Here is a 27,912-nt window from a genome sequence, read left to right as displayed (position 1 = left end):
TGTCTTCTAAATGGGATGGCAGAGTTGCATCAGAGTTCTCTTTGGTAACAAAGGCCTGTGATTGGTTGGGGTGTGTCTCCAGAGGGTAACCTTATAAATCCATTAATCTCACCTTGTACAAATAAACAAACTGTTCTCTCTTAAACGTCTCAGACATCCAAAAACACATACACCGAAGCAGTATGCCAACCTACTTCAAAATGAAAAGTAAAAAATTAAATTAAAAAAAAAATGTAGACAAAAGGAAGCTCCCTTTCTACCCGGTTCTATAGTTTCTAGCCAGCTACAAGCACAACTCAGGGCTAAATCGTTATCCACATGGTTCTATATAGCTTCTAGCTAAATACTAGCTCAGCTGTGGGCGGGCTATATCATGCAGAATGGCCTTCCATCAGGGACCACAGTCCGCCTTCCTGGATGGAGAGCTTAATAGAAACGCAGGGTTTCACTCCAGCCCCGCACTAAAATAAAACACCAGGGTTGTATGAATGAGTGGACACTACAACTAAACACGTGGCAATAGGAAACAAAAACAGAAGGTGCCTTGTGAACATAACCCCTGCTGTACTAGCCAGTCAGTGCACCGAGTGATGGTGTTAGTGCAGGGCTGGAACAAAATAAAAACACCCCGCCCACCCAGCAGTGGTCCAGGGGGGTGGGGCAACCAGCCATGTGTTGCATTACAGTGAGCTATGAACAGGGTGGGGCAGGGACAGGGGTGGAGTTTAGCAGGCTTAAGCCACTTTAGCCCTTCCATTCAAGACATGACAGATGGGGAGTGGTTGTGGTTGACCATGTGACTGTTGGGGGAGGAGTCAGGGGAGGAGGAGGAGCTTCCTTTGGCTTTGATCTGTAGCCAGGTCTCTCCTAAGGCCTTGGTGAAGTGGTCGTCCACAGAGCCGGTGATGGACACAGAGTTAGTGACAGGCTCCGGTTCTTTGTAGTTCCGGCCCAGGCTGCGACGGAAGTGCTCCTCAATGACGGGGTCCACACACGCAGTGTTGGCTGAAGGAGAGAAGAATGGATTAGTAAGAGCTGAACAGTGTTTGAGAAAGAGACACGATAGGAACACGTTTAATAAATCTAGGAAATGTAGACAGACACGACTGTAAATCTACTGACACTACAGACAGCAGGTCTCACGTGCCTCAGGTGGAGGGGTGGTTGGTGTTCGCTCCACCTGACCTAGCCCAGGACCATACCACCTGACCTAGCCCAGGACCATACCACCTGACCTAGCCCAGGACCATACCACCTGACCTAGCCCAGGACCATACCACCTGACCTAGCCCAGGACCATACCACCTGACCTAGCCCAGGACCATACCACCTGACCTAGCCCAGGACCATACCACCTGACCTAGCCCAGGACCATACCACCTGACCTAGCCCAGGACCATACCACCTGACCTAGCCCAGGACCATACCACCTGACCTAGCCCAGGACCATACCACCTGACCTAGCCCAGGACCATACCACCTGACCTAGCCCAGGACCATACCACCTGACCTAGCCCAGGACCATCACAGTACCATACCACCTGACCTAGCCCAGGACCATCACAGTACCTTACCACCTGACCTAGCCCAGGACCATCACAATACCTTACCAAGGCAAGTCCTGTAGCTTGCTAGTGACCTTGCTAGCTACTTCAGAGGAAGTTGTAACTCCCCTACTGGCAAGTGAACGAATGCCTCACAGCAAATATACTAACTTATAGCCTAGCTACAAAAGGAAAATCGTTTCAGGAGTTTTATGTGGCGTTCCGCAGGCGCTGTCCTGGACACTCATTCCCTGCCGTGTATTATTCCCAGGACAACAGACCCGTCTTCATCAGACCTGTTTGCCGAACATGTCTGTGACTTAGCTTGTCCGGGTCCAAAGTCCGCTTCTACTGGTCTACACACAATCAACTATGATCCAACTATTAGACCCTTCACTACACAACATGTGGAGAACACACGGTTGTAATAGCATGGTTACCTGCAGCCTGTAGCTCAGGGTGTAATAGTGTTAGAAAACAGCACAGTATGTCACTCACAGTTACTGGCTGGTCTCCGGCTGTAGTTGCTGGGCAGGTTGTTGGAACAGCCGTTGTGCGACACGGGGCAGTGAGACAGGTTGTTGGAACAGCCGTTGTGCGACACGGGGCAGTGAGACAGGTGGCAGTTGCGGTTGTTGGCGGGCGCACACGTTATCACCGACGGACGATTCTAGACAAATGAACACAGACACATTGAGGACTTCGCCTGTGGTTTGAGGACAACAACGGTTTACCTGTTCTGAACCCTGAAAGTGCGTGTGTGTGGTCTAACCCTAACCCAAAGCCCCAAGAAAAACCTAACAAATCGGTCCCCAGAAGGTTTTTATGCACGTCCCTCCTTGGGAAAAATTAGGGCTCAACTGGCCAGTGATGGAACTGAAGTTGCTTTTAGGTTTAGGCAGGTTATTGAGGTTAAGATCAGGGCCGGGACAGGGGACACAGAGTCTGGGTCTCCAGGCCCTACATGGATGTGTACAACCCTCCCACCTGCTGCCGCTCCACAGGGCTGGTGGTGGGTGAGATGGTCAGGGTACGGGCGGCGTCCATGTTGTTCTTGGTCAGGGCGAGGGGCTGGTCCAAGGCCAAGCTGGGCATGTGGTGATGGGGGGGTGCGTACAGGTGGTGGTTACCATGGAGACCCATGGAGGGGGCGGCGGCTCTCTCCACAGGACTGCGGCTACGATCCCGCGGGTCTTTGGTGCCACGGTAGTCGCTGGAGAGAGAGGAAAACAACATGGCGTCAGTGTGCTGCGTACAGACGTCCAACAGCCTCATTCCAACCTAGATTAGCAGGAGAAAGGGAAGCACAAATATATATATTGAGGTTTGGCAACAGAATATGAACATGTGTGCTGGACCAGGGTGGGGGACAGGAGACATGCGTTCAACTGAACAGAAAATCCTCATATTAGCAGAAACTCATAGTTAAAACTAAAGTATTCTCCCCTCACAAACACGAAAATGTATTAAACTGAAAGTCTCTCGCATTGATTAACGCCAACTACACAAGACTTTGAAGGTGCATATTGTTTTGACAGGAAACAAAAGGATAGCAACTTTCAAGTCTTGCCACAGATTCTCAAATGGATTCAGGCCTGGGCTACTTTAGGACTACATTTTAAATCACTCAAGGGTTGAATCTTTGTCTTTGGCTCCATCCATCTTGTCTTTAATCCTGCTGATGAAAAATATCCCCATAACATGATGCTGACACCAACATGATTTACCATGGTGGAGTCGTTCTCACAGTGTTTTTCTTTTAGGCCACAAAGTAAAAGTTAGATCTTAAGCCAGGTACCTTGGAGCAAAATCAAATATTTAATGTGACAGATACTTAGCAATGTCTTTTTCAGTGCCATTGAGAAATATGGCCCACTATTTAGCACCCAGATAATAGTGCACACTATATCGAGTTCCCTTTGGTACCTTTTTTCCAACCCATTCTTAGTGGACAGCCTGCTCAAGCCAGATTTGTGTTTTAAAACATTTTAGAATTTATTTAATTTAGATATTCTTTAGCCCAAACCTGACCAGTGATTTTCCAGAATTTTCTTCCAGCTCCAGGGTCTTCTTGGTGGTTTAGCTATATGCCCTACCCCAAACACTGGGACCTTCCAGAAACAGGTGTATTTAATCTGAGATCATGTGACATGTTAATTTCACACGGATGGATCGAGGCAATTGGCTGAACAACGGTGTAAGTGTTTCATAGCCAAGGGGATGAAGACTTATGCAATCCTTTTCCAGCTTTCGAGAGCTAATAAAATAAAAAAACATCACATGATGTAATACTTCATTTAGATAGGTGACAGAAAATGGTTCCATGGGTGGCTTGTGGCTCCATGTATGTTTTAGCTGGGAACTGTAGGAAAGTCCACTGCTTGAATTCCCTGTGGTATGTCAGTGTTACTATAGTGGTGTGTTTTCCAGCTGGCTGAGTTGGGGGGTGTGTGTGTCAGACAATCCACCCTTTCTTCTCCCTCCCTCCCATTAGAGAGCTGTCTCAACATGTTCTGTCTCCACTCCTCCCCTGGGTCTACCTTTCAGCAAGCTGAAACAGCACACACCAGAAGAGAAGAACAGCAAGGAGACCGAGAGTGCAGGAGGAGAGAGAACCGAGGAGAGGAATTGAGAAGGACAAAACAGAGGAGGGGGGCAGGGAGAACAGCGTTTGTAGAAAGTAGTAGCAATTACATTTCTACAAACACCCCCCCCCTTTCACATCTACCTTAACAGACCTGGGGTCAGAAGTCCTTAAAGAACCACTGCATATAGAGGCTGGTATAGAAGGCTGGAGGCACTAGAATCAAGGAACTGGCATGACTGCCGGCCCAGCACCCCCCCACTATAAAGACTGGCATGACTGCCGGCCCAGCACCCCCCCACTATAAAGACTGGCATGACTGCCGGCCCAGCACCCCCCCACTATAAAGACTGGCATGACTGCCGGCCCAGCACCCACAACACTATAAAGACTGGCATGACTGCCGGCCCAGCACCCACCCCACTATAAAGACTGGCATGACTGCCGGCCCAGCACCCCCCCACTATAAAGACTGGCATGACTGCCGGCCCAGCACCCCCCCACTATAAAGACTGGCATGACTGCCGGCCCAGCACCCCCCCACTATAAAGACTGGCATGACTGCCGGCCCAGCACCCACCCCACTATAAAGACTGGCATGACTGCCAGCCCAGCACCCCCCCACTATAAAGACTGGCATGACTGCCGGCCCAGCACCCCCCCACTATAAGGACTGGCATGACTGCCGGCCCAGCACCCCCCCACTATAAGGACTGGCATGACTGCCGGCCCAGCACCCCCCCCACTATGAAGACTGGCATGACTGCCGGCCCAGCACCCCCCCACTATAAAGACTGGCATGACTGCCGGCCCAGCACCCACCCCACTATAAAGACTGGCATGACTGCCGGCCCAGCACCCACCCCACTATAATGACTGGCACGACTGCCGGCCCAGCAATGGTACACTTCACAGAACAGGACAGTTGTGATCAATGTGCTGTCTGAAGATAGTGTTTTGTAATCATCAGAATAAGCGCGAACAGTTAGAATGGTGACTGTGTGGATCTGGGCCCAGTGGTTACACAAACACCTCCAAGCACAGATGGGAATTCACCACAAATATGAAAGCATTCATATAACTGTTCATCTTTAGAATCTGGAAACGGTTGATGGAAGATATAGCAGTTGATTGCACTTTATACAAGAACTCAGCTCAAAAACTTCATTTACAGGCAGAGATACTTGGTTCGAAACGAAAACGTAGTTAATAGAGCAATAAAACTCACTGGAGTGTTTTTCTCACAGTTGTGTTTCAGTGTCATTTGGTTTGAGAAAACCCCACAAAAGTTGAATGGCTGGCTGTTCCAGTTCTGACCCGATCGATGGACCCACTCAGCATATGAGTGGATGTCACCTCTGAAAGATACAGGAAACCTCTGGAGTCAGGCTGGAGAAGAGAGGTCTAACCCCAGGTTCACAGAGAGACAGAAGGAGAGATGTTCCAAGAGATAAATGTCTTCTGGAACCATGTACAAACGAATAGCGCCTGGCATCCGGATTGAAGCCGTTTAGCTACATCATGGCAACCAGCAGTCTGAACGACACCACACAGGGCAGTGTGTTGCAAAGCCCCACCCCTGGGTGGGGGTCAGACAGGGCTATCCAATCGCACTTGGCGACCCCATGTGGCAGATCTGGGCCCTGCAAGCTTAACTGTGATTGGCTGGAGGACAGATTCCCCTGAGAGAGACAACGTGCCAGATAACACTTCTTCCTTGAACGAGGATGTGATTAGAACGCGTTGGCAAGACGGACATGTCTCATGGTTTGACGTTCCCCTATCCTGCTGTGGAGTTGTTTCAATGGAGGCAAGACGGACATGTCTCATGGTTTGACGTTCCCCTATCCTGCTGTGGAGTTGTTACAATGGAGGCAAGACGGACATGTCTCATGGTTTGACGTTCCCCTATCCTGCTGTGGAGTTGTTTCAATGGAGGCAAGACGGACATGTCTCATGGTTTGACGTTCCCCTATCCTGCTGTGGAGTTGTTTCAATGGAGGCAAGACGGACATGTCTCATGGTTTGACGTTCCCCTATCCTGCTGTGGAGTTGTTTCAATGGAGGCAAGACGGACATGTCTCATGGTTTGACGTTCCCCTATCCTGCTGTGGAGTTGTTTCAATGGAGGCAAGACGGACATGTCTCATGGTTTGACGTTCCCCTATCCTGCTGTGGAGTTGTTACAATGGAGGCAAGACGGACATGTCTCATGGTTTGACGTTCCCCTATCCTGCTGTGGAGTTGTTACAATGGAGGCAAGACGGACATGTCTCATGGTTTGACGTTCCCCTATCCTGCTGTGGAGTTGTTTCAATGGAGGCAAGGCGGTAAAAGCCGAAATTAGGAGAGAAAATTTATTATTTCAAAAAGCAGTAAGCGGTCTCAAATTAGAGAGATAAACCATAAAGATTTAACTTCTCCATCACTGCAATAAATCTTAAACTGTAGACTACATTTTAAATCTCAATCAAAAATATAACTCCCACGTAGACTACACCCATCTCAATAGCTTGAAGCTTATTCAACTACTGACATGCAAAGAATCAACAGTAGTTAGGCATTAAGTTAGAGATGAAAGGCAGTAACAGTATCTTTATGAATAAATGGATACACACCATGTGTGACGCCATCTGTGAATCATTAAGGATCACCAAATTATTCCTCATTCAGAGAACCCAATGTATTTAAGATTGAGCACAGCAGAATTATTTCTGCAATGAAAATATCGTATTGAATCAAATCCGAACATAAACTATAAAACAGAGTAATAAAGTCCCTGGAAGCAGGGCAAAGCAGGAGGGAGAATATTAACATAAAACAGGGAACCAAAGCAAACATCAAAGTGCTCACACACACACACACACACACACACACACACACACACACACACACACACACACACACACACACACACACACACACACACACACACACACACACACACACACACACACACACACACACACACACACACACACACACACACACACACACACACACACACACACACACACACACGTCAGAAAGAAGAGCCCTGTGTAAAACAACATTGAAGCCTTGGCAGTGATCCTCTGCTGTCTACTGGCCATGAGAACACCATGCTAGCAGAGTTCCCAGAAGCAGCAGAAGTTTGAACACAAGCCCCCCCCCCCCCATTACTGGTCGAGATCTGACCACGAACCGTGGCTAAGCTCAACCAAGACGGTCATGGAAAACATACGGAGAAAGTGTTCAACTGGACCACGCCCGTCCCTGAGCTAGCTTAGGTGGGTGACTGTTAAGTTGTCTACAACAATAAAACTCTCGACAGTGGTTCAGGAAATTCAGTAGCAGTTTGCTTATCAATATTACAAACTAATCGTTATATTTATTATCATGGCATCAACTTGTCATTTATGAGAATATTTTTTGTTGTTCTCCATTTGGCCAGGCTCTGCTGCAGCAATAGCAGATCTGCTGCCCACGCCCGCGCCTCCTGACAGGATAAGGGGCCTTTGTTTTGAGGAGGAGAAAATGGCCCCCGCTGCCCGACTTCTGACTGCAACTTCGGTCAACAGCGGTGGAGTCTTCTGCTGTTCAACAGGTCTCTATTCGCAGTGGATATCCAATGGCCTTGCAGCAAAACTGACTGGAAGGGAAATATGACCCAGACTTCCTCATTACAGGATTTTGTGACAAAAGTATCTTGTTTTCATGTGTCCCATCCCCCAGGGCAATCCTGGCACCATTACAGAAACTAGAGAAAGACAGGAGAGAAAGACTAACAAAAAACTGAAAGAAAAAGAAAGCAAGCACTAAGGATCTAGATGACCCCTGGCCCCAGTTTTCCAACACTCAAACACACGAACGCACACATGCAACCACAACTCCCAAGAAATGCCCCATCAATCGTAGAAATAAAAATGCACCTACAGACTGACTACAACATCTTTCCAAGATAAGACTGAGTACAGTTGAAACTCAGAACCACACAAATACATGCCTTTGCAGAAATACCTTGTGGAAGACGCCTAAAATAATAGCCATGTTTGTTCATTACAGAGAGAAAGTAAAATTTTTCACAAAAAACTGCATCGCCTTTTGGCAGAAAGTTAAGCGTCCATCAGTGTTTTGTCTTTCTAACACAGCCCCTAATTCTCCCCTCAACACTCTCAGGTGGTGAACTGGCAATAGACCTTGGCGTACTCTACTGTGTGTTTTTTGTGCTGTGCCTAACACCATGGTGAGTTATTCATCAATAAATAGTCAAGTCTGTGGCCTTATGAACCAAGCCCCCCTAGCAACTCTCACAGAGAGGAGTTACATGAATGAGGCGCCTCCTTCGCTGGACCCTCTACCAACCGGGCCCCCCCTCCGCCCACCACCGGGCCCCCCCTCCGCCCACCACCGGGCCCCCCCTCCGCCCACCACCGGGCCCCCCCTCCGCCCACCACCGGGCCCCCCCTCCGCCCACCACCGGGCCCCCCCTCCGCCCACCACCGGGCCCTCGCTGGTCCCCACCCCAACTCACATGCCACCACACATCTACAGCACAGCGTTTAAACACTGTCTACAGCTCATGGGGCCTTAGGTAGAGGACAGGGCGCCATTTGGAAAAGCCTCATCCCAGCCACGTGCTCCTCATCCCAGCCACGTGCTCCTCATCCCAGCCACGTGCTCCTCATCCCAGCCACGGTATGTGAGGAACCCTGGGCCTCTGCACAGAACCGTGGAGCCGTCAGAACCATGCTGGAGCAGGTTTTGGGTGGTGGGCACAACACAGAGGGTGCTAGGGAGAGACAGGCAGGGTGGGTGCGGAGCTTCATTTCTAGGTACCCTTTAAAAAGGTGGGGTTTCAGATCTGAGAGTGGGCTTGGACACCTATTCATGACCACTTTCTCAACTTCTTTCCTCAACCAATAAAGCCTGAAAACGCCTCAGAACATTCTGCTAAAGGTGGGACTGTGCCACAACGCGTCCACTAGCACTTCCTTCAATGTTTCGGTACCGTGTCGACTTACAGCTTAGCAGCAAACAACCGGCTCATCTTGGCCATGTGTTCGTTGTCGCAGTCTTGGTCCAGCCCGCCGTCCTGTTGGTCCGGCCCGGTGCCGAGGCTCAGCCGGCGTTTGTTGGGGCTGATTGGAGGAGGGCCGGTCCTGTGACTGTGGTTGGTGATGCCAGAGGATGACAGGGACTGGTGCATCCTGGGATCACCCCGCAGCGCCGCCTCGCCTGGACACACAGAACAACATATGAGCATTCGAGGTGTTAGGATGACTCGTCGGACCACAGAACCCGGTTCTGTTTTGCCGGATCAGAGACAATAACGTCGGCAACTTGCAACACATGTGGCCTTACGCCAGGTCGACGCAGTGTCTTGTTGTGGCGCTCACAAGACAAAAACATTCAAAACACAACCAAACACTAAAAACCAAACACTACTGAACAGGTCAGAATGTGTTTGGACATAAAAGCAATTTGTGATGAATCCTGAGAATAATTATTACAGTAGCATGGAGCAGCTGTGTTATAAAGTAAAACACACTATTTTTTTTTTTGCTGAAAGTCTTATTTACTATGAAACTTTGAGTAAACATTCTGCTGAACGTCCAAGTGAACGTCCAAGTGAGGCCTGGTTTGCAGGAAACTTGCTGAAATGTTTGAACAACAAACAAGCTAATATAAACGTATGCGGTTTGCATTTGTTGGAGATGGAGCCTGGACAACAGGGGAGTGGAGGGTTCACTGTCTGGGAGGGAGACCGCAGAATCACTACTGTTAACGGCTTGGGGACTTTCCGCTGGGTCAGTCCAACTGCACCGCCTCAACCTTGAGAGGCTTCCATCTGCAGCCAGTCGACATGGCACTTCTCTGTGACAGGCAGATCACAGCCCTGACATACATGGAGACCCTGGCATCACAGAGCTGGCAGGCAACTCAATTTACATGTTGAGCATCTAGTCCACTGGCACGGAGAACGAATCAAACGGCACGTGTTGGAATGAAGAACATTTACAATGTGTTTAGTTATGAGCCAGTAGAAAGTGAGGAGTGATGGCGCTTCCTTAACAAGTGGGACATTATTTGGCCTTGACTGACGTGTTTCTGCTAGTCTGAGCAGACTCCATGGCAACAGGGGTGACATCATTGTTTTTGGCGGGGGGGGGGGGGGTTGCAGACAGAGGACTGTAGTGGGACAGCATGTCTGATTAACTATTCAACCAAAACATGTTCACTCAAAACCAAGAACCAAGAACATCCTGCGACACAAAACGACAACACAGGACGACAAAGTGACAGCTCCGTAGCCCCAATACAAACACCGAAAACACAACCCCAAAACAAACCACAACACACAGAAAGGGGATCTCATTAAATGAACACGTTCAGTTACAGGACATTAGTGTTGGATATGAATGGAGCAAGAGGAGGAAGAACAGGACAGTATCTTTTGGGGGCTGGATATCTTTTGCCTCTCCAACAATTAACAATGAGTTATCACACTGTCCTCAGAATATAACCTGGAGTCCAACAGTGAGTTAAGAACACTGTCCTCGAAACAGAACATTATAGTTCCTCAACTTTCATCAAAAAAATACAAAATAACAGATTAAGACATGGATCAGTTGAGATGGACCCTGTGTGTTTGGTCTGATGAAAGACTATAGAGGTATAGAGAGTTTTCACTTCTGTTATTTTTTCCATCTTACTTAATTGTACATGCTTTGGTAATATGGTGGGAGGGTATGCCCGGTCGAGGGCGGGAGGGTATGCCCGGTCGAGGGCGGGAGGGTATGCCCGGTCGAGGGCGGGAGGGTATGCCCGGTCGAGGGCGGGAGGGTATGCCCGGTCGAGGGCGGGAGGGTATGCCCGGTCGAGGGCGGGAGGGTATGCCCGGTCGAGGGCGATTGAAAGAGTGCCCTATATTTTGGCACTGACTGAAGGCAGGTTTGCAGATGTACTCGTTTATACTTTCCATGTACTTTCTGATTGTATCTTGAAACAGTTGTCAATAACCACTAGAAAAAATGAGATGATGAATAATCATTAATTTGACCACAATGATGTTGAGCTCCTTGTGTTTTTCTTCTGATGGATAAATGCAGTCCAAGCAGACAGGAACCACTACTCATGTCATATTGGTGATTACTGCCCTTCCTGTAATGGACTCGTTTAGAACAGAAGTAGCCAAATGACGAGTCTGATCACACCCGTTACTTCAGGAGTCAAATCCGTTTTTCCCAGGCAGGCTACTACGATAAACAGATTCTCAACCGGACGTTCCATGTCACCTGCACTCAGCGAGTTTATAGAGTGTATAAACGTTATTATTAGGTCAACAGTGTATATTAAGTATATTAAGGTTTAATTATTGTTTTTCGTGATTGCTCGAAGAAACATTTGGTTGGCGCAGATGACGTCATGAAAAAGATTGATGACTTTTCTAAAACCCACTACCTGGTGGGGAAAATGTTTTACAGATATAATGAAATACTTTTTTACCGCGCCCTAGCGAGTTTTCTGTAATTAATGACTGTTTGCATTTGTATTCAGATGTTTTATTTATGTATTTTTTTTAATGTTTTGGGTACTACAGATGTGACCTGGTCCTTCTTTCTATTATGGAACAAATGACCGGTTTGTGTCTGAAGCAATCAAAACATAAAGATGCATGAATTCACTAACAGACACGGAAATATTTTTAAAAGGTCATTCCTGCTACAATGTGACTATGTTGTTGTTTGGTGGCGTCAGCACTAAACAGGATAAACAACTCCATTATTGCCTTTAAAAGAGGTTATTCATGTGGTGACTAGGTGTTCCATAGTCAATGTACGAGAATTCTACAGTCCCGATTAATAATTCTACATTCTAGAACTCACTCTGGGCCAATCAGCAACAACTATTCAACAATACTGTGGTTCTAAATGTGTGTCTCAGGACCAGACCATTTCCTTATTGGCATGATAACCAACTGTGCGAGTAGTGAACCTGGTACCCCCATCGCCCTCCAGGCGGAAACCATGCATCAGTCCCCCATTAAATGATATATTTGATACATTCTCTGTAACGTGAACTGCTTTCCTGGCCTGGGAGGTTTTGAAATTCATGAATCCTTTTAGTTGTGAAAGGCATGAAGAAAACCACTTGCATAAAACAACAATCAAAAAGACACGAGACAAAGCCCCCTCCTGTTCCCTGGGCGGCTGCTGTCCAAACCATAATCCATCTCCATTCTAGCTCCATTTCTAGCCTGGTAGCGGACCTGTTAATGCCATTTTACCCAATTCGTTCACCTCATCAAGTCAAACTGAGACGGCGAGACAAGCCCAAACAGATGTGTGACCAGGCTATTTGAGAACCACCAATGAAAGACCCTTACTGATCACATACAGAGAGAGGGGAGGAGAGCGGTACAGCTGAGAGAGAGAGACCGTTGGACCGGGACAACAAAGGGCCAAAGGCTTCATGGGAGTTCTTCCTCTCCTCTGAAAACAAAACGTTTTTTTTTCCCCTGTTCAGCAGTAAAAGTGACAGTCAGCATTTTTCCATGCAGGCAGACAGAGACTAGGGCAGGAACAGAGAGGAACAGCAGTTCAGAATGACACCAGAAGGAGCCAATGACAGGCCAGCCACAACCAGTCATAAGGACAATGTAGCCAATGATAGCCAAGCAATGGCACAGTAGATAGACAGACATACAGACAAGGACAGACAAACAGACCAGAAAGAAAGACATGAGAGACAGACAGACACAGGAGAGACAGGAGAGATGAGACAGACTGGAAAGAGCGCAAGAGACTCAAAGAATAAAAAAAGTAATGGAAACAAAGATAAGCTATCTGTTTGGTTGAATATCAAAACAGGCCCTGTTTCCAGAAAAAAAGGTCAAGCAGTTCATACCTGGCCCATCTGCAGTGTTACAGTCTACATGTGGCTAATAATATTGTGAACCGGCTTGTGTGTTTGTGTCGGCAAGTGTCCAGGTAATGTTTACTGTCTGATAATTATTTCGCCCTGTGTTTATCTATTTTTTGGTTTACTTGCTTCGGCCGGGTAAACACAGTGAAAACACACATTTCCCAAATGAAAAGAGGTCCTCTGAACAGAGAGAGAGGGGCCCATCTGTGCCCCTATGAGCTGAACATCTATCTTTACTACCTGGTGATGCCCCACTGCGTGTCTACAGGCTGGAATAGACCACCAAACATGTGCTTGCTCATCCTCAGAGCTGCATCCAAAATAGCTGATCCACCAGCCTTCTGCCGACCAGCCGGGCCTGGACTCAGAGACACAGACAGGCGGTCAGCACCGGAGCTCCCGGCTACACACGGACGGTGTATTTCTATCCTGTCACCAGGTCACATGACAGGCCGAGCGGCAAAGACGACAGAGATAGAGGCGGCACAGATGGACCGCGTGGCCACGGCCTGAGGAGGGCGGCTGATCCAGGAACAGCTCATCCTTTTAAAGAGCAATGAACCTGTGCACATTAACAGAGGACACTGACCCGAGATCAACGCTCCCACTCGAGGCTTAATGAACACAGGCTTCACTGCAGTCAGTGACTGGAGAAGCTCAGCGTTCAGGCCTCCTGGGAATCTGACCACTTCATCCCATTCAAAGACTGAGAATCCAACAAGGGTCGGTGAAATGGCCAGAAGGGCAGGTATTGCCCAATCGACAGTTATTGGAAACCTGACATGTATACAAGATGTGGATGTATTGCCAGTTAATCTGCTGTTTAATGCGACGATTAACATGCTGTATGGAACTCAGGAAGTACAGCAGCCGCTGGCGCGTGTGCGCACGCTAGTCTTTAAGTTCTGTATCCAGAGTTAGTCCAAATTGTTTTAACCCGCAGTTCTAACACGGATTGGTCTTCACTGACCTATAAGAGCAGAGGGAGTCTTTCCTGTTGGAGTCAGACAACCAGCTGAACAAGGCAGGAAGTAATCATTACCGTCCCGTTCTGGTACAAACAGGCCTAGTCATTATCCTCTCTTAAAGGATGGAGACAGTGAGCAAGGGAGGTGGACTAAACTAACGGAAGAGCACCGGTCACAACTGACACCTGGGATAAATCTGTCATCAACTACCATCATTTAATGGTCTGAAACAGAAGATGATCACAGACTACACTGCAAATGTCACCCTATTCCCTACACAGTACACTCCTTTTGGCAAGGGTCTACACGAAGTGCACATGGGAATGGGGTGCCATTCATGACCCAGCATAGAAGATGGTCTGGAGATGTGCTGGAACATTCCAAGGCCGTCTTCATCGGAGCCATCGTATTGTCAGGAGTACAATCGGTCCCCTCCCCGTTTATTGGAAACACGTTCCACGCCAACAGAACATGAAGCGGTCGGAACAACGTACAGCAGTCCCTAAAGCTGAATCAGAACAATCTGGAGACAGCGTAGTGGTTGAGCCTCTGAGCCAGAAAACCAGAGCAGACCAGATGGAAATAAGAGGTTCTGTCTAGTGAATGTTGGCGTCCTGTTTGTGTGTGGCGCACATCTCCGGGCTGCTGCTGGTCCCCCATACGTCAGTCAGCCCTGATGGCTCCACCCACCTGTCCTCCACCTCTGAGCCCAGCTAGACCAGCTTGCCCATCCACCTCTCCATCACCAACAGGCACATCCGAATGCTGTCGTCTGCTTTTATAGTGTGCCTCGATCACCACACGGCACATCTAGAATGGACCGAAAACCCCTCCATTAGTAAGCCCGAAACTTCATTGCAAGGTCCTGCATGTCACCAGAGAGGAGAAGAGCTTCAGCCCACATCAATGAACATGTTATAAACAACATGCAAAGGAAAGAATGTAGGCCATGCAGACTCTAGGAAATAGTGCAAATACTTCCTACGAAATAAACAACATACACTATGTACTGAAGTATATTACTTATACACACACACACACACACACACGTAGGTGAGAGCAGCACAGCTATGCAAGCAGAGGGCTGATTCACCCGGGCCCACAGAGAGTTCCTTCAGGCCCCAGACTGCTGATTTAGCTGGACTATGGGGGATCTGACAGAGTCCATCCAGCATGCTGCTTACTAAGGGATTTCCAACATTCCAGCAGTGGAATGAGCAGCGTGTTCCATCCATACCAGACCTGGTCTTTCCACAAGCCGGAGGAGATGTTCTGGGGGCTTGATAGAGTCTGATGTGTCCTAGGGTCTCCCAACTGTAATGGGTATTATGCCCATATTAACTGGTTAAATAATGCTAAATAAGCCTTTATAGTATTGGTTAGATGGGTGGGTGTTACTCCAAACCTCATCTGTTTTATTTTTCCAGATATTGGATTTTTTTTCTTCATCAAGAATTCATTGAGAAGCGATTAAATTTGAAATTCTGATTGGACCATTATTTAACCAGTACATCTGAAGATTATTTAGGGCTGGAAGATAAAGTAACATTTAGTTTTGAGTAATTCTCCTCAGCTTATCTAGCCCTTTTACTGCACCAGGGTGTCAGACTAGTGAAGATTTACTAGGCAACTTTGTAGTAACAGAGATGGATTTGGGGAAAGTTGAAAGTAACTGTGGAAATGAAACACTGTTTGGGGTGACTTTCTTAATGTTAACATTCCACTGATCAGATTGTGGCTGGGAGCTGGTGATTTCGGGTTAACATCTCACAGGTAGGCTATAACAGCTCTTGTCACGGCTTCAAACAAAGACGATAAGATCAGAGAGAGAAAGTGCGAGATATCAGAGGGAGGGAGAGGCCTAAAAACGAGTGCTAGGCAGAAAAAGACAGCGAGCGAGGGGAACAGATCAAGAGAGAAGGCTGGCTCACATTGGACTGACTGTCAGATATTGAAGTGTGGCAACAGGAGGACTATCTGCTAGTTGATGACCTCTGGACCTCCATCCCCCCTGACATGGCAGCCTTGCAGTCCCCTCAGCAGTACTCCTGACTGGGTTCAAATATTACCCGAAGAAATTTCCTGGGTTGAGCACTGGCTTCAGCCTCCCAGGGGGTCAGAGGGCTAGCGGTTGTATTTTAGGGGCTTCTGAAACACAGTTCCAACACACCGAATCAATTACAGCTGGTGCTAAATAACTGGAATGATTTCCCAAAAAGAATTTGAAGCCTCTGAGCCTTTTACGGCATTACGTTCCAGACAGAACCATTCACAGAGTCAGGAAACCAACAGCACATGCCTGCCTAGCAACCCATTACACAGAACTGGAACCAGAGGGAGTGACAACGTGCAGGACCTTGCTCAGCGTGCAGAACCCGCACCCCCATGAAATAACCTGTGGGATTCACCACACACATTGGGGGAGATAAAATGGCCAACATGTGGATTAGGGATAAGTAATGAGTCAGTAATGAGTCGATTTTGGCTGCGATAGATCTAAGGGTCTGGTCAACCAGAACATCACTATCAAACTCTGGAATTCTTCAGAGTCAACCCTAACCCTAGTGTGTGTGTGTGTGTGTGTGTGTGTGTGTGTGTGGACATACACGATGCAGGTATATGACAAGGTAAGACAACAGTTATATGACAAGATGTAACAGAAGGTGCATTTTTGAAAAAACAGGGGGAAAAAACGATCTAAATTGGGTCAGTAACAGTTTAGTCAGTCAAGCTTGATATTCACACACACACACACACACACACACACACACACACACACACTAGTTCAATCTTTCAATTAAAGTAGTCAATCCAGTAATTTTGGTTCACACAGTAAATCAGTCGTTGGGCCCCGTTTAATTCCAATAGGGGACAAGAAAATGAATGCATTCACCACTGTACGTGACTAGTCCAAGGATCGTCCGCCAAAATGTTTACAACATTAACCCACTGAAACACCGTGGTTACACAACGATCCTGGAAATAATGTCATGGGAGAAACTTTTCTTTCAAAAAAAGGTGGGGTAGAATGACTAGTGAATTATCATTCAAAGAATTACACCAGAGAGTATGAGAATGTGAAGTCAAATCAAAGCCAGAAAAAAAGGAAACCATACGAGTGATGTGACGTCAGATGTGTTCGCAACAAAGTAGCCTACTTCAAAATTTCAAGAGAATATATATTCCCGCTCCTGAAACTTTTTGAAGCAGTTTGAAGTTTCGAATAAAAACAATACTGTTATGATAGTAATGGACTATGTTGGGTACTTCATGATATAAAACACAGCACTGTGGCAGAAGCAGTGTAAAAAATAAATAAATAAAAAAAGAAATTTTTACATGCTACTCTGAAAGTTTTTAAACAACATAACATTCCAGCTTCAAAACATGGGAGGAAAAAACGTACACGCTACAAAGTAACAAGCGAATTGATATGCTATTACAATGTTTATCCTGGGTTGTTGCAATGTTGTTACACACTTAAAAACAAAGTTTCCAAATAATTTAAATCACGCAGGCGATTAACGTGTTTACCTTCGTAGCAGAGTATGCCAATGTTGTTGTTCATTTTGTCCAAAAATTGATAGTTCAACAGATCCATCTTCGTAAGAAGCATTTAACCGAGTCGAGGAAAAAATACGACGCGACCGCAGTCAGCTAGATTTTAAGTGGACGGGTCAATCCACACAGCAGCTAAAGGCCCAGCCTTCACTTAAACTTTTCTATGCGCAAAATAAACTACACGATTTTAAAGGTAGTTCCCGTCCCAGCACGAAAGTCGTTTGTAAAATACTTGCAAATATTGTATAAAAAGAATTGGTTCGGACAAAAACGGTAGCGACAGTTCCTCCTAACCTTTACAGCCAGCTGTAAAGTCGACTTGACGCGCAGGCTATGCTTGGTATGAATCGAATGTACGCCCCTTGCCTCGAAGCAGGCTTTGGCCACTGGGCATGCTCGCTAAATCCCGGGAGCGCCTCAAATGTCAGGGATTTTTTGCGCACAAGATCAGCCTTCCAAATGCAGAGCCAAGCTGGACCGGGGGGAGGGCGCGTGAGCGAGTAAAAGGAGCGAGTGAGAGCAAAAACAAGGAGGGGCTAGGATGTCAAATTTGGCAGACAGGAATCATTGCTGTCTTTGCGAAAATAATATACGGAGAGCTCCGTAAGATACACATGGTTACTGTTTTTTCTTGAAAACAGAGTATTATTATTTTGTTATTAGGATTTGTTGAACCTTCCCTCAAAATCATATATAGTTCACTATGTATTATAATTATTATGAACCCGTGATATTGACCTAGTATCTTGCCAAATCGGATCTTACTTCATTTTCAAATGAAACCGTTATCCAAATGAGCAATGGCGTCTGTTACCCATGTTAAACACATTCTGTGTACTGATAAAACGTATTCTAATACCAGACGCTTTATTTGACCGTTATTTAAACCAGGATAGTACAGTTCTCACTTTCATTGCCGGACCTGACGAAAGCCATTCAGTTTCAAGAACAGGACAACACACAGCACCACATAAATAATGTAGTAACACAAATACATTGAGGTTGTACTGCCCTCTAGTGGTACAAAGCTACAAGATCATCCGGCTCCTCAGTCGACATAAGATATAGGTAATGTGTAAGATTTAAATAACTGCAGATTCTACAGTTATACCAGCATAAATGCATGCATACATGACCAGAAGACATCTGCAGTTAATATCGGCAGTTATTTAAATCTCCCACTGTGGGCTGGACGTGTAACATGTTTTTATACATGTGCCTAATCGATAGGTAAAATCACTGTCATACCTCAGTTAACCATGGAATTACATAATAGCATTGTTAAACTGAAGTTTACTTCTACCACAAATAGCATCTTTAAACTTTATGGATTTTGCCACTCGCCGTTTTAATTGCTTACAGGAAGTAATAGGCTAATACTATGTTACTACTTGGACTAGTCATAAGAATTGAGCAATTGCTAGCGAGACTGACGACGAACTTTAGGCTGCCAAAGCTATTTCATACGTGAATGACACCAATCAACCTGGTCTCAGATTGATGACGTAGACTATTTTATATACATTTTAGGCAGGGGATTTTGTAAGATATATTACGTGCAGTAACACAACATAAGTTTGAAGTGTTTGAAGTGATTTTCTTTGTAATCCCAACCCAAACCCTAACCTTAACCCCAGTGCTTTAATAGCTAACCTTAACCCTAACCTGAACCCCAGAGCTGTGAGACGTAACCTTAAATTAACCTTTTTTGTTTCCTAACCCTAGCCCAAACCTTAACCCCGGTCCTGTGAGATCTAACCTTAACCCTAACCCCAGTGCTGTGATGCCTAACGACAACGTAACGTTGATGGTAAAATGCTTTTATAACATATACTAGCGACATTGCTATTACTCATAAATCCCCATGTCTAGTGTGGGGCAGTGGGTAAGGCGACTGCCTTGTAATCCAAATGTTGCTGGTTCGATTTTCATAGTGTTCGTAAATATCATACGTTTGTCTGGCGTTGGTGTTCTATTTTATGTTTTAATAGCGATCGTATACATTTGATACGTTGTAATAGCGTTCGTAAGATATGTTATGTTTGAATAATTTCGTAATGTATCATATGTTTTGGTGGCGCATTGTAATGTAACCTAACGTAACGTCACATATCATACGAAATCGGGTGCCGTGGATTTTCGTAAAATAGTCTACGTAGGTTCCTGAGACCAGGTTGCACCGATGCAATAACTATCAGTATAGGTGACGAGAACTGACTTTCTCAAGTGAAAAGCCGAAGGAATTGTGGAAACCCCTGCTGTTTTACTTTCACCTCAAAAAGCATGCACGGAAGCATACTTCGAAATCCACCAGACATACTAGGTCACCCGGGGAACTGGTGGTATACTATTTTCAGCGTACTACGGTTTACTAATCTTCTTGCTTGCGTAACGGGCATACTATACAATATGCGATTTGGGATTCAACCCCAGATCCGGCGACAGTCGTCTTAAAAGCCGTCACGCTAACATCAAACCTCTTGACAAGCTCTTTAGGCGTTTGATTAACGCTTCCACGTTTGAGACCGCGGGGTGTTTCCGCATCAAAGAGTGAGATGGGAGGGGATGGCACGGCCGCACAAACCGGTAGGACAGCTCCCCTCCCCCCTCCCTGTGGTATTTGGGGGAGACAAAGCCTGAAAGGTGTGCCTGATAATTGGAGGTTTGGACTCAGGTGTCATCCGATGCTTTGTACTGAGTGTCAGCTGATCAACTGTATGAAAGAGCACGGTGGTTTTACACCATGACCTTCTGTTAAAGGAGAAGACTCCTAAATGATGTTAACCCGGTGTTTTTGAACACCACTTTTTGGTGTGACTATTAGATGGGAAGAATGAGACAGACACCCACCATTGCGTGTGTTTGCCATAGAGATTATACATTTCCGAAGGGACACTGGTTGGGTCTCGTGTAGCAGACACTGCCAAAAAAACTGAACATACACACAAACATTTACAGACCACACAATAGCACATTTTCAAATCCCTTTATCTTACTGAAATATGGCACACACGCTCAGGGCTCTGAGTCTAACACATTCACACCTTCCTGCAACACATTGACGAGACTGTAAATAAGACCGAGTCAAGTCCACTCCTACCATGCAGCATCAGTCCCATTACAAGCTTAAAGACAAACACTGCGTGCGTGCGTGTGCGCATGCATGTGGTCAATAGCTAGCGGCCTGAATGGGACTTGTGTTCTAGTCGGCCAGGTAGACCTTCTTCAACGTGTGAGACATGAAACAGACTCTTCAACTAACCAATGAGAACCATATGCCCTTAGTTAGCAAGAGGGGAGGTGTGGGTTTGCCTGTTAGTTATGGACCAGGGGAGGTGTGGGTTTGCCTGTTAGTTATGGACCAGGGGAGGTGTGGGTTTGCCTGTTAGTTATGGACCAGGGGAGGTGTGGGTTTGCCTGTTAGTTATGGACCAGGGGAGGTGTGGGTTTGCCTGTTAGTTATGGACCAGGGGAGGTGTGGGTTTGCCTGTTAGTTATGGACCAGGGGAGGTGAAAGGTGGAGGGTAGTTGTGACAGAGGGTTGGGGGTGATTGTCATGACAGGGGGGGGGGGGGGGGGGGGATTAAATCATCAGTGCATAAAACCCTTTTCTAATCCCATTTGGTTCTGGGAGACGGCAGAATCTGAAATCTCCCTGATGAATGAACAAATGATCCTTTTAAATGTGCAGCTTGGATTCACAGCGTCAGTGTAGGAGATGGTGATTATGTGCTGTCCATGGGGCCTTTTGTATAATAATGACTACTATTATATAAACGCGTGAAACTGTTCTTAGATCAGCACGCTTACTTCAACCTTTTACGAACAAAGGCCCCGAAAAAGGTCTCATATCAGCCCTATTCCACATGACTAGTATCACCGGAGAACACTTGTAGGTGTCACCCCAGAATGTCCATTATTCCTGGAAGACCATTCACACTGGATTCTTCCCTTAATTTCAATCCTCCAAAAAATATGTCACAGGATAAAACCTTGTAGCTGTTACGATGGAGGCCAGGACGTTTCCAGAAGACGTTTAAACTTGTCCCGGGTAATAACTGATCATTCAAGCTTGTCATTCTGCAAGACCAGTCCAGGTTCCAAATGCCTCTAGACTGTTGATTTGAGCTGACCAACACACTAGCTATTCATTACTTGGGCTGCGGATATAAAAGCAAACCTGTAATTTGCTTTGTTTTGCTGTCAGAATACTGCTTTGCGATCTACCCACTGCCCAGATTTTTCAAATAAGAAAAAAAAATATTATTGAAAATGTTCAAATCATCAACATGTGACGTGTTTGAATGTGCAGGCCCTTGACATGTAACATGTTTGCAGTACTTTAAGCATACCAGCTTCCAGTTTTCTTACTCAAAACTTAAGCTTGCTCTCGGAAAGCCAATGATAATAGGAACTAGCTTGACAATTAGCCTGAATTATAACTTTTCAGATATTCTTAATGATTTATACTGAATTTAATTACACACAAAAAAGTGTTAAGGATTTGATTTAGAGTGACTCAACCTCAATTAAAGATTGACAGGTTGCAAAAAAAGCCTATTTACTGCATTGGCGCATTCAGCAGTTTCCTGCTCACTTTACCAGTTGTCGAAAAATGTGTCTGTTAGAAAACATCCCAGTCAACTGTCCCAATACACAGAATAGAGGGTCCTTTGAGTGTGAAAGACACTCAATAAGAAAGACAGGAAAATCCAATGCCGTTTGTATTAACACAGCAAAATACACAGGCCTGCTCCACTGTCACCTGCATATGGCGTTGTTGTGTAAAGGTAACACACACACACACACACACACACACACACACACACACGTTAGCTGGGTCTCAGGAGGATCCAGTGATGGTCTGTTATATTGGGGGAGCTCCTTGGGTGTGAAAGACACTGTATCAAAAATACATGAGCAACAACATTAGGTCAGTGTCACAGTCAATCAGAAACCAAGACAAGCCACATCCGATAAAGAGTCAGCCTGCTCTTCTCTGCTGTCACGTGATCACCTGTTGTTGACGTTGCTGTGGAAAGGTAACCCGATATTTCTCATGGTGGGTCGATGTAGCCGGCCCGTTGGCTCTGACACACACAACTGGCTCTGCTCCATAGCTCCACTCTGCCTTCTGTAAGACAGTTCAACAGCGGTACAATGACTAAACCTTAACCTTTTCTCCTGAAAGGTCACATCTTTGGTCAGCCATTTGTCACCCCTATTCTCCCCAACAGCACACCCAGCCTGCAGCCAAACCAAAACCGGGTAAAACCAGCTGGAGCGCCAGTTACCAATACAAACACCTCATGAACATCAGTCTTATTTGTCCCAATCTGGCTGACCTTATCCCTGAGCGATTTCACATGTGGGTGTGTCTGCGATCGAGGTTAACAACCGACTCCCGAAGTCAACGGACAGAGTTGTGGGCTCCTGGATGGTGCAGCAGCAAAGTTACCGAATTGCAGCTTCATTGCGGCCAAGAGTTGGTGGTGCACTGTAGCGACTCCTTGTGGTAGGTCAGGCACCTGCAAGCTCAATCATGGTTGTAAACAGTGAAGCACACTCCCCGCAATCTGACAAATACGTACTATAATTGTTGCTAATTGCAAATTGGCTTAATTTCAATATTTTAAACAAAAGGTTAAGTGCTTCGCCTGTCAGTGAGTGTTCTACCTTCATACTCAAACATGCAGATAAACCAGTACTGTTTTCACCATCGTGTGACCACAGACAAACCTGAGGTCATCAGAACACACCAACAATAATGAACCATTGGGATCGTCACACCACAACTAGTTCAAGGTCTCAAAGCAAGTGGCGTGCCTGATTGAAATGCTCCCAACACGCACAACTAACTGGACCGCCCTTTCACATCAGTTACACACAGACACACGCCACTGCAGGTTGTGAGCAGGGCCTCTGATGAAAGCCTTGTGTGTTTAATAGTTGTAGGGGAAATTATAGAGTTGGGCCTATAAACCAACCATACCACTCAACGTACCCAAAGCATTGGTCTATCGCTCATTATGTGTCCTGCACTAAAGAAACATTGAGTTGGAAATTACATGTTGCTTATATGGGCAATAGTTAATGGAATAAATGATGGCTACAAAAGTAAGTATCAGTTGTTTTAAAAGGTACTTAAAAAGCTGTGGGGCACATTGTGATAAACACGCATCTGTTGTTTTTTCATTGACTCAGGCAATTCGCGGCAGTTTGTTTGGTCTCCATGGTCCAGATCGAACATACAACCTTTCAAATTGAGTGTAACGCATGCTGATGGCTTCCTATGAAAATACAATTGTCTCAAGACGGTTTCCTTCTGGTGACACTGCACAGACACCGCGCCCCACCCATTCCTCCGAAGACTAGAAAACAGCCGAGTGTCATTCTTCCCGTCATGCCCTGGTACATCTGGCAGCAGTCCTGGCTTGGGCTAATGATGAGCTGATGACTGAGCATTAACACAAACACACACACCCAGGGGTGTCAAACTAGAAAGCAGAGTTCACTGTAACAGGTTTTTAACAAGGCGTTACCCTGGTGTTTGTAGCCATGGCTTCCCCTATCAGAAAGGAATACAGGCATCCTGACCCGCTGGAGAGACCTCCATGACAACCGGTCCTGTGGGTGGAGGACCTGATGGAAACCACCCCTCAGCAGATCTCCACAATACTCCACCGTGGGGATCAGGAGGACCTGAAAGAAACCCAGCCTCAGAACTCCACAAGGCCACAGGTATGCAAAGGATCTCTACGACGCGGCATCACTCCATGAAGGCGTGCAGCATTCCTGTAGCTTTCGCAACATTTTGCAGAATTGGGAAGGGAATCCAGGCATTTATGAAATTCCTGAGAATTTGATTAAAGTTACCGGATTTGTGCACCAGTCAGAGGTCAAGGACTCCTGGGTCAGAATGCCGGGCTGTCCAGGGAAAGGAATGGGCTGTTGCTGCCATTTCAAACGTCGTTTTATACACCCTGACAGTTCATCCTAACGACGCGCCAAAATGTTCCCACCAGCCAGCTGATGCCCCTCATTGAAATGAATGGAGCTCTGTTGCTTCGCAGCCCTGTAAACAATGGCTTGTTGTTGCTGCGACAGCCACTGAAAATATGAACGAGAGTGAGGAGGACACCAGAGAGCTGTCAAACTTTTACAAATCCTAATCTAAGGTCTTAAACCTAAAATTCGAACCCAACACTTTTGGAATGAATGGTTTAAAGCTTTTTTCCCGTTAGAGAGGTTCTGGGGGTCGTCGCTTCCAAAGAAACAACAACAATTACAGCACAAATGAAACCTCCCAGGAGTCTCAGGAGAACAAAACCAAAAAGGGTAAAAGAGGTGGAGTGGGAGGGAGAGAAAAGAGAACAGAAAGGGAAGACAGGGAAGAGAGAGAACAGAAAGGAAAGACAGGGAAGAGAGAGAACAGAAAGGAGGAAAGACCCCTAGCAATGGATTCCTGCTTGGGATGTATTCACAGGGCAGGTGGAAGAACTGGAGCCATGAAGTTGCTTTATGATGGACAAATAACACAAAGAAACAAGGTATTTTGAAATAAAACAAAAACAAGCCAGGAGAGTGTCCAGTCTCCTTTAACAAAAATATAGAGATACAATACTATACAAAATATGTATATATTTTTTAAAACCAGCTACCCTTCCTGTCTCCACAAGCCTTTTTTTCTGTTATTATCCTGTTCTGCTGTGGGGCAGAATTATTGAGTACAGTTTAGTTCACAGCAGTGAAGCTAAGTGTATCCTGCTGTGGTAATAACTGTTGTTCAGCTGGGCTGCACCTCCCTCTCCTGAATGTTCTAGAAAGCGGGAGCATTCCAAAGGTTTGTCATAAATGCAAACGAGGAGGCGGGGCTTCCAGGGCCTTGGCTGTTGATGCTCGCTGAGGACGCAGGCTATTGTGGAAACAGGTCGACTGTATTGTATCGGGACAAAAGAGGCCTCGCACAACCACAACACCGGGTGACATCATCAGCCTGGGGAGAAAACAAAAAGCCAGCGGGGGGGCCAGTGGGAGGCACTCAGTGGGTTCCTCTGCTCCCATACTTGGCTCACTGAGGATGCACCCCAAATGGAACACTGCTCCCTATACAGTGGCCTAGGTTTGACCCGGGCCCTGATCCAAGTAGTGCACAATAAAAGGGAAGATGTTGTAATTTGGGATACTTGCCAAAAGAGCACAATTTGTTTAAGAGGCTTGCTTGGCAGTGGAAACCCTGCTGAAAATAAAGTACTGCATCGGACCTCCTAGGCTGTGTAGATATTGCTTTTTATTTTCAGAGAGACAGATGGGGGGGCAAGAGAGAGAGACGGAGCAGCGGGACCTGGAAAGGCATGATTGGTGCCCCCCCACACTCGCCCTCTCAAACGCAGGATGAACGGACAGGAAACCAGATACATGAGTGGAGACATCTGTCTGATAGAACACCAGTGAGGTTTTATATCAACCGAGTCAAAGCGCTGATCTAGGACCTGTCTTACTGTGTTCCTAGATCAATACTTCTCCTCTGAGATGCAGGGGTGACCAGATCTTAGATCAGTGCATCTAGTCAGACATTCCACGGACTCACAAAACTTCTAGAACAAAACTAGAAAAGACCCCTGCAGAGTTTATTAAAACACAAATAAAATATATATTGCTCCTCTTAGCAGCTCAATCATAGCAGACCCTTGAAAGGGGAAAAAAGGGCATATTCCCTCTTTCCGCTGGCTGGCCAGTATGCTGTGCTGCTAGACTGCATGCCTGCTGAGAAGGATTGGCTGCTGCCTAATCTAGGAAGGAATTTTCTTGCCAAACAGAATTCAAGCATGATTATGTTGGGGCAGCCATAAGGAGTGCGTGCACGGTTGAGGGCAGGACTGTGTAAGGAAAAGGGTGGAACTATGGGTTGTGGGTAAGTTATGGAGACAGGTGGGAAATAGCGTAGAGTAAGAGCTTCCTGGTGGAATGGTGCGGGGGCAAAAAACTCCAGCCTTACGATACACCCACAACATATCATACGATGTCTTGCACGATCAAACGACTGGTAGCCGTGTCGCTCCGAGTACGGCGGCAGGCCTCAACACCAACCTTACGGCAGTTTGTGGGAATCCTTATTTGCCTAGCCACACATAAAGAAGACTTCCCACAAACCGCCAGTGTTATGAGATTAGACTGATAAACATCAGAAAACAGGTCTTGCCTGATATTGTAAGAGCACACTTACGTTTTTCATCATCCGCGTGCACTAACGACGCAGCTCGTGACAGAACATCCAAAGGCGTCTCCATTCTTCACAACAACCTGAAGTAGTAGAATTAGTTAATCATATGATTTATTTTAAAAAAAGCTGCAGTCTTCATGGACTATGAATAAAAATGGACTGCATGCTTATAGTGTTGCATGCATAATTCGGGCTATGCAGTCTGGGGAACGTGCTCGCAGGACGTACATGATTTATTAGCTCCTCGTGTCTTGTAGAATGTGTAATTTGTAACCACTAACAGAACTCGTGTGCGTTGGTGACGTCGCCCTGCCAGATCTGCACTGATGAATGAAAAATTGGACAAATCCCCTCTAGCACGCACTTCTCCCGTCCTCGTCTCCCCTCGATTCCCACACTTAACATTCCAAAGATACCGTTCTCCCTTTCAGTGATTCTTATTCAGGAAACTACTTTCGGAAATAAGTTTTTGACTACAAAACCTGACATTTCTCCTAAACAACTTTTACAACGGCTTCCATAGAAATAAGAACTGACTAACGCGGGAGGGTACATCCAATTATGCGCCATAACACAAGTTGGATGTGCGAATTACTCAACAATAAAACCCAAACCATACTCACAGTTAACGTGGAATATCTGTCCCATACTGATTTCCCATTATGACAATTATAAAACGCTTTATTTTCCTTTCAGGATAATTTCCACGCAGCATGGGAATGTAATTCAAGTTTGCTACAATGTTTCACAATCGAACTAGTAGTGTTCAGCAGGGTAGTCGCTACATCGTACATACATACCGCCTTTCCTTCGAGCGCCACTTTGGAATCTTCGGAATTATATTCGCACCGATTACAACTCTGAAGGAGAATCCTTTATCAGCGTAAATCCACAGAAAGAAAAGGAGCCAGCTCAATGTTTTTGCGACCGAAGGCGGGGGGGGGGGAAATGATCGGACCAACTTGTGAACTTCGTAGCAAACGAACGAGGAAGGGGGAAGAATGTTTGGAATGATAGAATTCTCTTCCTAGCAGGTGGTGAAAGTGCTGAGATCCCATTGGTCTAGCTCTACGAAATGATATCAGCATAAATTAACATAATTACATTGCATCACATCCTTTGCAG

General features: G+C 46.2%; 1 protein-coding gene across 4 annotated transcripts; it reads right to left on the bottom strand.

Moving 5' to 3' along the window:
• vgll4b (vestigial-like family member 4b) lies at positions 1-27,886 on the bottom strand. 4 transcript variants are annotated; one of them, XM_010864606.5, is made up of 6 exons: positions 27,588-27,886; positions 26,791-26,867; positions 9,132-9,345; positions 2,532-2,757; positions 2,043-2,214; positions 1-1,005 (listed from the first exon to the last, which is right to left on the bottom strand). In XM_010864606.5, exons 2-6 carry the CDS (start codon positions 26,852-26,854, stop codon positions 758-760), a joined length of 924 nt encoding a protein of 307 aa, XP_010862908.2. In that variant the 5' UTR covers positions 26,855-26,867; positions 27,588-27,886; the 3' UTR covers positions 1-757. The 4 variants fall into 4 exon arrangements, with proteins under 4 accessions (XP_010862908.2, XP_010862910.2, XP_010862911.2 ...); XM_010864608.5 differs by lacking the exon at positions 27,588-27,886 and adding an exon at positions 27,411-27,426; XM_010864609.5 differs by lacking the exon at positions 26,791-26,867 and having other exon boundaries at positions 27,588-27,869.
• Positions 27,887-27,912: the final 26 nt, after the last annotated feature.

The sequence above is a fragment of the Esox lucius genome, chromosome 2, assembly GCF_011004845.1.
Source record: "Esox lucius isolate fEsoLuc1 chromosome 2, fEsoLuc1.pri, whole genome shotgun sequence".
NCBI classification, from domain to species: domain Eukaryota; kingdom Metazoa; phylum Chordata; class Actinopteri; order Esociformes; family Esocidae; genus Esox; species Esox lucius.
This window is presented reverse-complemented; position numbering and strand designations above follow the sequence as displayed.